This window comes from Bactrocera dorsalis, chromosome 2 (genome assembly GCF_023373825.1).
Source record: "Bactrocera dorsalis isolate Fly_Bdor chromosome 2, ASM2337382v1, whole genome shotgun sequence".
Taxonomy (NCBI): Eukaryota; Metazoa; Arthropoda; class Insecta; order Diptera; family Tephritidae; genus Bactrocera; species Bactrocera dorsalis.
In genome coordinates this window covers 36,762,334-36,773,535 of record NC_064304.1, presented here as the reverse complement: position 1 = coordinate 36,773,535, position 11,202 = coordinate 36,762,334, and the positions used below count along the sequence as shown (strand labels likewise).

The window sequence follows — 11,202 nt, the reverse complement described above, 5'->3', positions numbered from 1 at the left end:
TTTTGAAATATATTTTTTTTTGGAAGTAAGGTTAAAAATAATAAGTCTATTGTTCAAAAACTGAGGAAGGTTTAAATTCGGACAAAGCCGACAAAGACACTAAGAGTATTTACCAAATGGGTTCAAGGGGAGGTGGTAACTTTTTAGGAAAATGAGATCGATTTCTGATCATAGTAATTATAGAAAGCCTTCTTGTTCTAACGAAGAGAGTATTTTCTACAAGAAATATATTTATATTCACAGGTAACTGAAGCAGAAGGTTTCAAGACCGGAGTATGCTCTTGTAGAACCCCCAGAAGTGATATAGTGGGTCATGCCCAGAGCATACTAAAATTGTGGAGGGAACTCTTCTCCAACCTGCTGAATGGTAATCGATTACGATGGAGGGGACGTTCGAATAGCAATAACCCGTCTGAAGAGCAACAAAGGGGGGCTGATGGATTGTCGGCCGATCTACTTAAAACCAGCGGTGAAGAACTGATAAGGAGCATGCATCAGCTTCTTTCTAGAATATGATCGGATTACATGCCCAACGATTGGAATTTAAGTATGTTCTGTCCAATTAACAAAAAGAGAGACCCCACAATCTGCGCCAACTACCGTGCATATCGCATATAAAGTTCGAGCGTATTGAGTGAAAGGTTAAAGGTCACCGTCAAAATTTTGGAAAAGATTCGTAAAAAAAGTATCGACACACCACCTCTTCTCCGATTTCAAAGCTGTTTTTGACAGCACGAAATGTAGCTGCCTTTATGCCGCGATGCCTGAATTTGGTATTTTCGCAAAACTAATACGGCTATGTAAATTGTTAAAAGCTCCGTCAGTAACAGGAAATAATTCGACCTAAAGAACTGTATCGAGAAGATACAATCGCTAATCTAAGAGTCTGGCGTACGCCTATTCAGACTGGATAAGGAAACGAAATGTATGGGTCTGGTAGTGAACGAGGGCAAGACAAAATACAGTATTTTCTGTTACCTAACTTTGACGGAATTATGAGCGAAAGTATTCGACGCAGTACCCGCCGGGGGAAGCAGAGGAAGAGGAAGACCTCCACTCCGTTGAAAGGACCAAGTGAAGAAGGACCTGGCTTCGCTTGGAATATCCAATTGGCGCCCCGTAGCGAAAAGAAGAAACGACTGGCGCGCGGTTGTTAACTCGGCTATAATCGCGTAAGCGGTGTCTACGCCTATTAAGAAAAAGAACTTTGAAGTCGTAGAAAAATTCGTTTATCTTGGAACCAGCGAAAACACCACCAACAATGTCAGCATGGAAATCCAATGCAGGATAACTCTTGCCAACAGGTGCTACTTCGGACTGAATAGGCAATTGAGAAGTAAAGTCCTCTCTCGACGAACAAAAACCAAACTCTGTAAGTCGTTCATAATTCCCGCCCGCTGTATGGTGCAGAGGCTTGGACGATGTCAACAACGGATGAGTCGACGTTGCGAGTTTTCGAGAGAAAAGTTCTGCGAAAGATTTATGGCCACGGCGAATACCGCATTTGATGGAACGATTAGCTGTACGTGATATACAACGATATTGACTTAGTTCAGCAAATTAAGAAACAGCGGCTACGCTGGTTAGGTCATATCGTCCGAATGGATGAAAACACTTCAGCTCATTGTCTTATTGGAAGACACGCCTGCAGACTGACGCCACCATACAACGATTACTTTAGAAACTGCCAAGAGATAGAAGAGACTGTAAAGCTTCTTCTATGCGGATCCAAGGCTTTGTATAGGAAAATAAAATACCTATCGGTGGCAGTTTTTTTAACGATGTCCCGGAAAAAAACTTTTCGAACTTCATCAGGGTCAGAAGGTGGTTTATAGAAACTATGGTAGTGTGAGGAGATTATAGTCAAACAAAATTTTGACGACTTATGTAATTGTTGATGAATCCTTTTTATAAGCGTTTCAATAGTGCTATTCTATATCTTGTTATGACTCCATATTTCACTGCGTTGGTTTTGCTTTTCTTGAGTTATCGGACGGGCTGGCTTGATCATGGTAACTCTTCTATAAGTCTGCGTTATTACATGCCGTTACAATCAACCGTTAGTTGAAAAAATACATATACGTACAATAAACAAAAAGTTACTTGAGCGTACGATTTTTATTTTCGCTTAAATCAAAAAAAAATTTAGCAGTTTTTTTTTATTAATTTCTTTTATTAATATCAGTGTACGGTACTACAAAGTTTACAACAGGTTTTTTAAGAGCGCTTTTTAAGTTAAATACCTTCTGTCTCTCTCTTTTTTACTCGCTCCTAATTTTTTTGTTTTATATTTAGCGAGTTTAAAATTAGTTTATTGCATCTTTTCGGTGTCTCTAATTTTAGAAATTCTATTTTAAACAAATTCGATATAAATTTATGTTTGAATTTAAATTTGTATGTTGTACATAATGACTAGTGTAAGGTAGTTAGTATATATTAAAGATAAAAAAATGAATTTGCTCCCATAACTCTGGCGAAAGAGACGGAATCAAATTTGCAATATCGTTAAAAATATATTTTTCTTTTTTTGATTAGGCGTACATTAAATATATATATAGCGTATTATGTATATGCATGAAAATATTGCGTATTTTGTTCTCACAAATAAAATTCCAAAACTAAATCAACCCAACCGCTATTAAATCTACGTTCTACCACGACGCTCGCATGACTTAACAGAGCTTAGGCGATTTTCATATAAAATAAGCAGCTATTTGAAAATTTTTCGCGACCAACAACAAGCACATGCCATTTCGTTACCAAAAAAAACTAATGTTACGCTGTACACTAAAAGAAAGAAGTCCGCTCGCTGGCTTAGCTTTAAGCTGGTATACGATCACGCAAGTACGACATGATGGCATCGGTGCCCTTGGCAAGTATTTGATGGCGTGGCTGTCGGAAGGGATTCCCGATCAGTTCCAATGTACTGTGAATTAGAAACATTAAAAATAGACGTTATAGATTGTGCGGAAGTTTGAAAGTGAGCCGGACTTACGCAATATGTGTTAGATTACCAAGTACGGGTGGCACTTGCTCAATGTTGTTGTTGCGCAGATCTAAAATAGTTAGACGCTTCAAGGCGCCCAATCCTTCTGGTGTTGCATCGATATGCTTAATACGGTTGTCGCTGGCCAGTAGAATTTCCAGGTTTTGCGTGTGATAAAGGCAGGTCGGTAAGTGGTCAAAGCTGAAAAGAATTAAAATGGAATGATTAATATTTAAAAATCGTCGATAGTTGTAGAGGAAGTCATATAAGCAACTAAAGTGTAACCAGGTAGAAAAAACTTACCGATTATTGCAAATATTCAATTCTCGTAAGGTGTTCAGAACACCCATCTCCTTTGGCAGGTCGGTCAGTTGGTTGCATGACAAATTCAGTAAAGTAAGACGTGTGAATTGCGACAAAAATGTCGGCACTTTGGTTATTTGATTGTTGGAGAACACCAACTCACTGGCGCTGCCCTTAAGAAGATGAAGTCTAGTGGGGAAATAAGGGTGGATGGAGGGGTAGAGTTTTTAATTAAAATCATTCAGCATTCATTAGTTTTGACGTAGTAAATCGATAGTAATTAAGACTAAAATGGGAATAAAGAAAAATTGTTTTTTTGTATTTTAACACGACGCTTTAGTGGTGGGTTTTTTTGGAAAGAGGTCGACCCTCACGAACTTTGTAAGGCTGAGCTGATATTTGATACTAATCAAAAAATTTTGAATATGGTAGAGGAGCTAAATGTTTAATATTGAATTTGTTCAAAAAGATTTTTGAGAAAAAACTGGCATTAAAAGCGGTATAATTTGCCGTAAATGGTGCAAGAATTTCAGTAAAAAGTTATAATTAATAGCGGTAAATATAAATATTAACAATAATTTATCAAAAAAAACCATAATAATAAACACCATCAATTTGACTTACAATATCAGAATTTAAATAAAAAACATAAAAAACTGGTATAAGAAAAGCTCTTAATATAATTAAAAAATAATTAAAATAATCGAATTAAAAAACTATTAAAAGACAATAAAAAAATAAGTGAGAATAAAATATATAGATATTTTTGAAAACTGGTATAATAAAAATATTAACAATTTCTTTAAATTATTTAACTAATTATGAAAAAATATGTTAAGAAGCAAACAAAAACACAACTTAAAGGGTACTTTCAAGCACATATAAAAAACTGGTATAAAGAATATTATAGTTTATTTTAACTTCAAATATGCAAAGAGAAGAAATATTAGTACTAGTGGTGCATATTGAATGTTTTATAGAAAAAACTGGTATAAATGTGGTACAACTCAAAAACTATACAAATATACATAGATGTTATTATAGTAACTACAAATATGCAAAGAGAAAAAATATTAGTACAAGTGGTGCAAAAATTGAATGTTTTATAGAACAAAAAAACTGGTATAAATGTGGTACAACTAAAAAACTATACAAATATACATATATAGATGAAAATGCAAATATATTAATTAACTTTTGTTTGTTTGGAAAAACTGGTCTATAATTTGGTATAAACTGGTATAAACAATATTATAGATTATTTTAACTATAGTTCAAATAGGCAAAAATAAATATTAGTACAAGCGGGGCATATTGAATGTTTTATAGAACAAAAAAAAACTGGTATAAATGTGGTAAAAACTATCAAAAATAGATGTATGTACATACAAATATGTATGTCTATTAACTTTTATATTAAAAAAAAATTGACATACAATTTGGTATAAACGGTTAATTATTTTACTAATTATGAAAAAGTAGTGTTAAAAAGTGAGCGAAAACATCGAGTATAACTACTAAAAAACTTGGCATACAATTTCGCATAAAAACTTTTTAATTCAAATAATCATTAATAATGTTAATATACTGATTAAATCTCGCTTTAATTCTCTATTTCACTATTTTTACTAACCGTCATGGTATTTATTTATAAATATTTTTCACAACTATTGGTCATACTTACGCATCTGGCAACTTTTCCAAACGATTCTTAGAGAAATCCACGCAGCTGACATGCTCTTCAGCGGCTGTTTGGAACACCTCGTCAGGCACTGTGGACAAGTACTGCATGGTCACATTTAATGTATGCGTGTTTCTCATTTTGTATCTGAAATTTCAAGCACATTTCGATTACTAACCACTCATGTGGTAATTAGAAAATATTCTGCGAATAAATACTGCAGCCGCCGTGGCCATGATTATTTTGGTATGGTATTGGTTGTTGATAGATCGGATAATGCGGATCATAGGATGATGTCAATGTACCGTAGCAGTTATTATAGGGGAAATATGGATTTACAAATTTGGATATATCCATTTTCATATATTCAAAGCAATTGTAATTGTATGCAAATTGTTGCATTGAATGCATCGTTTGGGCTTGTTCTGCTGTTCCGCTTGGCTGATCCATATTCACATTCATATTCATATATGTATTGGAGTTATGTCTATATTGGAAAAGGAGGGGTTGTCCACACTCAATCACACACGCACACAAATAATTACACATACATATATGTACACACTATATAACAAAAAAGCAAAGCAACAACAACCCAACACTAATGATGAAAACACTCACTTATCGGGAAATGTTGTGTCTTCATCACAACCACCAGCCGGACGACGTGGACTATTCAAACCATCCGCACCCATTTTATCCGTATTATTTTGTACGAAAGTTGTCGACGACAATGACGCAGAGTTTAGGGAAACGCTATCGCCTTGATTATGGTGCTGTTGATTTTCGCCAGAAGCACGCGCACGTTCGCGCAATGTACGCAATATACGATTTGTGCCGCACTGAAGTATGTCACGACGAATGGACTTGATGGGATTACCGTCGATTTGCAGACTAACTAAATGCGCTAATGAACCCAACGACAGGGGCAGATTGCTTATGGAATTATTGGTAAGATCGAGCCGAATGAGATTTTTCAGTAGCGAAATTTCGTCCGGAATTTTCGTAATTTTGTTATCGCGCAAATCGAGAATTTTCAAATGTGGCAAGTTTGAGCAAAAACTCTCCGGTAATTTCTGAAAAGAAAAATAGCACAGTTTGTAAAAAATATAAAAATTAATAATTTTACAAGTAGAAAAATGGAAATTATTTTCTTCAAAATCAAAAAAAGAAGGCGTTGAGCATTTTAAATTTTAAAATCAAATATTTACAACGTTAATAAGTGATAGCCTACATTTAGGCTGATTGCAGATTCAACTGTCTGTACACTTACCCCAACCAAGTTATTGGCAACGTATAATTCCTGCAAATTCTGACAGCCCTCGAAAGTGGGTAATTGCGTTATGTCATTGTGCTGCAGATATAAACATAACAACTTGCGCAAACTGCCCATATCCTCGGGCAAAGCTATCAAGTCGTTATGATTCAGATCCAATTTTTGCAATGCTTGAATTATAACACACAAAATATATTTTAGTATTTTTTCAATGTTTATATTTCATACATGTATATGTAAATAGTGACATGTACATATGTACACATGTATATTTGTTTATTTATTGTAAAAGGCATATATGATTTGATTTGGTTATTTGATCAACTTACAACGCATATTCACCAGATCGGAGGGCAGTTCTTTTATGTGGTTATGTGAGAGTAAAAGCTCAGATACGCGCACCAGAAAGCCAATTCCATTCGGTAGCCCCGTAAGTGAGTTATGTGAAGCATCCTTTTAGTAAGATAATAATTTTATACCATACACCAAAAGCCACAATGCATTAATAGTGTTAAAATATAATGTTTATGCAAATACTATATATTTATGTATGTTTTAAATGTTTTAGGTTAGGTCGAGAAAACAAAAATTCAAAAAAATGCTGATGTAAAATAATATTGATAGCATATTTAAGTTATCAGATTAGTATTTAGATAATATTTTCCATTAATTTTAGGTATTTTTTTGTTTTTGTGATTATAGTATTTATACGATATTTTTTAATCTATGTATATATTATAATCAGATTACCTAAATATCTTCCAATACATTATAAAATCAAACATATTGACAGATTTCAGTTTCTTTTAGGATTTAACTGTTTTAAAGATACTACATCGGTTAATATATTTTTATTCATTTAAAAACTATTTTCATTATATATTTTAATTTAGTTAGTAGTTATTGAATCTGTTAGTTCACACTATGTAAATGTGCATATATGCTTTTCTGAATTTGCTTTTAAGTTATTACTTATTATTACGTTACTTTTTTTGGGTAAGTTTTATAATTTATATGGAATATTATTTAAGAAAATAAATTAATAAATATCACTTGTTTAATGGAATATATTCTTAAAATTAATTCAGGTTTTATATAGCATATATTTTTCATAAAAAATATATAAAAATTAATTTTAAATTACATCTACCATATACATATATACATATATGAGCATATTAGCAAGAATTGTTTCAATTAGTGTAGAACTTCGAAAACAGTGAGGGAATTCTTTGAAACTGTTGAACCCATGGACTTGAACATTTTACACGACATCCTGGGATATAGTGAAGGCAGAAATAAGATTTTTGATAATAATTTGATAATGAATTAAACTTCTTATCCGATTTTTTTTTTTGGAAGCTGCCAATTTGTCAAAATTTAAAATTTTGACTAGCATTTCGATTGTTAACTGTATATAAATATTATTTAATTTATTTTAAATTTAAATATTTAATATATTTTTTTGGATATGTGGAGCAGAGAAATCTTCCTCAACGCCAAATATGGGGTCAAGAGAATGCAAAATGTTTCAAAATGAAACACCGATTATTTAAGTATATTAAATTCTGTTAATGTACATTTTTCTTGGATATTTATTCAATAAAATTTAAAAATATTTATTAATTAAACAAAAAATAAAAATAATAAATACATTTTTTTTTTCTTGTAAGTTCATATAACCCTTAAGCAAACTAAAAACATATTACGATTTTTGATCAACATTACTTCTACACAATGCTAAATATTACAAATCTATACTAATTTAGTTTAATAATAAAACGTGTGGAGGATTCGAAGGATAAGTCAAAAATAAATTTGTGCGAACTTTGCTGACTTTCAGAAACTTAATAAAATTAAAATTACAAAACTATTTTTTTTATGAAAAAAGACCAGAAAATAGATAAATGTCGATAATACTTTGGGCATTTTCGAAATTTTTTTTTATAATTATATTTTTATATATAATTATAAAAGTAAGGTAAATACTGCTAATATTGGATATACTTAAATACTATATATGGTGGTATAAATTAGCGCATATATAACTTACATATGTAAGTCTGCTAAAACGTGAACATAACATCTACTTTACATACCAAATATTCCAGCATGTGCAAATCGCTGACAGCGGGGTGTAATTCTTCAAATTCATTGTACGATATATTCAAGTAACGTAGCTCAGGTAACGAGTAGAAATCAACAGGCAACTCTCTCAACTTATTGCGACTCAAATTCACACGCACTAGTTTCTCTAACCTGCATATGGATCTAGGAAGGCTGGTTAGTAAATTGTCGTGCAGCTGCAGGGAGAAAATAACACAATAAAACAATCACTATCAATATAGTAAATGTAAATCACACTAAATTAAAACTGTATAACTAAACTGTTGGTCTTAGATTTGCACAACTTCACATAAAATGCTTGATAAGCGTAAGGATAAGCTAAACTCACCGTCAATGTGGTCAATGTTTCGAGATTCTCAATTTTTGGCGATAGATGTGTCAAAGCGTTTGAACTTAAATCCAAATTCGTTAAAGGCATTTGATTCCACCAAGCATCTTCTTCGTGGACAGTGAGCTGTTCCAATGAAGTTGGCAAATCCTTGTCAGTCTGATTTATTTGGTAAATTTTGTCGGGCACTAGAAAGTTGCATTGTTTATTAGAAAAAAAGAAAATATTTTTTTTTCGAATCTTGATGCATTTTATCAAAAAATTATAACTAGATATTTGTGCATTGTCGTCTAATGAGACATAAATATTTTGCAACTTCGGCTTGTTAGTTTTAAAGGATAATTTACATTCGATAGCCAATGGTTTACGTTCTTTTTTCGGCTCGATTTCATCTTCGGTCTCCTGCTCGCTGGTGGAGGAGGCCATTTGGTATTCCCGTATGTGATAGAATAAACGCCTATGCGCCGGACCACACATGCAGAAGGATGTGAGCTTTTTGCGCGTTTGCTTTAAGGACGCAATTTTGAATGTTTTTTCTTTAACAAAAAGTTAGCGCGGGAAATATAAAAATGCTTATATAAAGATGCAACCATTAACGCTGAGCGACAGTATGCAACTACGTTGATGCATTTTTACTTTTGCATTAATGTTAATTTTATGGCATAAAATTCAATTTCAGTTGCACTGTGTTGAACGAAGCGCTCGTGATGGTTAACCGAGCATGAAATTTGGTTTAGCCATAATTGGGTTAGCTAAATTACGTTGCAGATTTAGGTGATGTAATACGATACTTGACAACATTTAAATGCTCGTAATAATGAGAAGAAAATAAATCAAATGTTGCATAATATTATAGGGGCAACGTAGAAGCAGTGAAATTGTTAAATGCATCCAAATACTATTAAACATGTATGTATATACATTTACAGTTATGTGTAACAATTACAAAATTAGTTTCACTGTCAAGTTCAATCAGGGGAAATGCGTGCATAAATAATTTTTTAAACACACATACAAAAATATGCGCTTCATTGCCCGTTTTGGTTAGTTACTAACATTAGCGAGCCAGACAGAGCGTTTAACAGTTGGCATAGAAAGCTACAAACACAATTCCGTAACGGTTAGTTAAGCGATTGTGAACAGGTACATATATGCACATGACGACATAATCAAAGGTCATTCGTGCGGTTGAGGCAGGAAATATGCATTTGACGGTTTTGGATATGTTGGGTGTGGTTTCGGTGTGTCTCTGAATACTCTAGGTGATAAATGTGGGATGGTAAATAAAGACGGCGTAAACAATTAAGGGTAATATTTAAAATAAACATTATATATCTTAATTTTGAGGTAGGATAATTATTATATTAATATTTTTAAAACATACATTAAGAGATTTCTATAACACGAAGATATGAATTTAGAAATATTTCAAGAAAATTTTGTAAGTTAAACTATTAATTTTCAATATTGTAGAATGTTTATTTTCGATCTATTTGCACTTTCTGATTTTATTTTAATTGAATTTTGGCGTGAATTATAATTCGAGACACCGATATCTCTTTATGCTTTACAAAATACACATGTGAAAGGTGTTATAGTTTCAGTGTAGCCGAAGTTAACGTTTTGTTTTTAAAACTATAGTACTACTTCTAATATGTTCTTCTTTTTCATATGAATAGCTTTTATCACTTACTTTTCACGGAAACTTGTGAACTAACGTGGTGTTGTAAATTAGGTTTGATTAAATATGTCTTAAAAATCAGTTGTTAACTATTTTTGCGCTAAAATATTTGTTACTTTGTTGTAATATCTTACAAAGTATAATTTAATTTAACACTATATAATATTACGCACTTCCTTTAACTACAAATATGAGGAAACACTCGCAACAAACAGCTGGAAAAAATTATGCCACCACTTAAGTGATTCCTGCATGAATATAGAAATAATTCGACACTAACGAGGTAAATTCATTCAATTATGCATTTGAAACGTCGTGACGCATACAGAAATTTATTTAAGGATGAGTTATTGATTTTCAAGCTTGGTCAAAGTCTTACACGACACTACGAAGAAATAGTGTTGTTTGTACCCAACGTTATGCTACTAACCTGATGTTAAGCCTCTGCCGCTCAGCTGTAAAGCGCCTGTTTTGCGTGCCTGCTTAATTAGATGTGGTGGAAATGCTTTGTCGTCTTCAGTTTTATTTCTTTTATGGAATAATGGATTCAATTCACCCAGCCTTGAACGTACGCGACAAGTGCGCGATGCAGAATTATTAATAGAGTGCACAGAGTTGGTAGTGGATGTGGTGGCATCGATGCCGCCCTCGCCACCACTAGCTCTGTTGTTGTTCATTGTGTCAAAATATGGCGAAGTACTATAACAACTACTCGTTGCTGCAGCATCAATATTTGTGTCCAACGAGCGCCAGGACGTCGTGGGGAATTGTAACAAATTATTATAATTCAAATTATTACTGCCAGATAGATCGTTGGAGC

The 11,202-nt window shown here is 32.9% G+C and overlaps 1 protein-coding gene across 3 annotated transcripts; it reads right to left on the bottom strand.

Moving 5' to 3' along the window:
* Nucleotides 1–2,165: 2,165 nt before the first annotated feature.
* On the bottom strand, nucleotides 2,166–11,202 carry LOC105226351 (leucine-rich repeat-containing protein 40). 3 transcript variants are annotated; one of them, XM_049447393.1, is made up of 10 exons: nucleotides 10,395–10,533; nucleotides 8,702–8,889; nucleotides 8,346–8,549; nucleotides 6,576–6,699; nucleotides 6,244–6,416; nucleotides 5,592–6,046; nucleotides 4,974–5,117; nucleotides 3,290–3,478; nucleotides 2,996–3,187; nucleotides 2,166–2,926 (listed from the first exon to the last, which is right to left on the bottom strand). In XM_049447393.1, coding segments are annotated over exons 1-10 (1,776 nt in total). In that variant the 5' UTR covers nucleotides 10,396–10,533; the 3' UTR covers nucleotides 2,166–2,820. The 3 variants fall into 3 exon arrangements, with proteins under 3 accessions (XP_049303350.1, XP_011203494.2, XP_029406093.2); XM_011205192.3 differs by lacking the exon at nucleotides 10,395–10,533 and adding an exon at nucleotides 9,049–9,332; XM_029550233.2 differs by lacking the exons at nucleotides 2,166–2,926; nucleotides 2,996–3,187; nucleotides 3,290–3,478; nucleotides 4,974–5,117; nucleotides 10,395–10,533 and adding exons at nucleotides 5,124–5,457; nucleotides 10,813–11,202.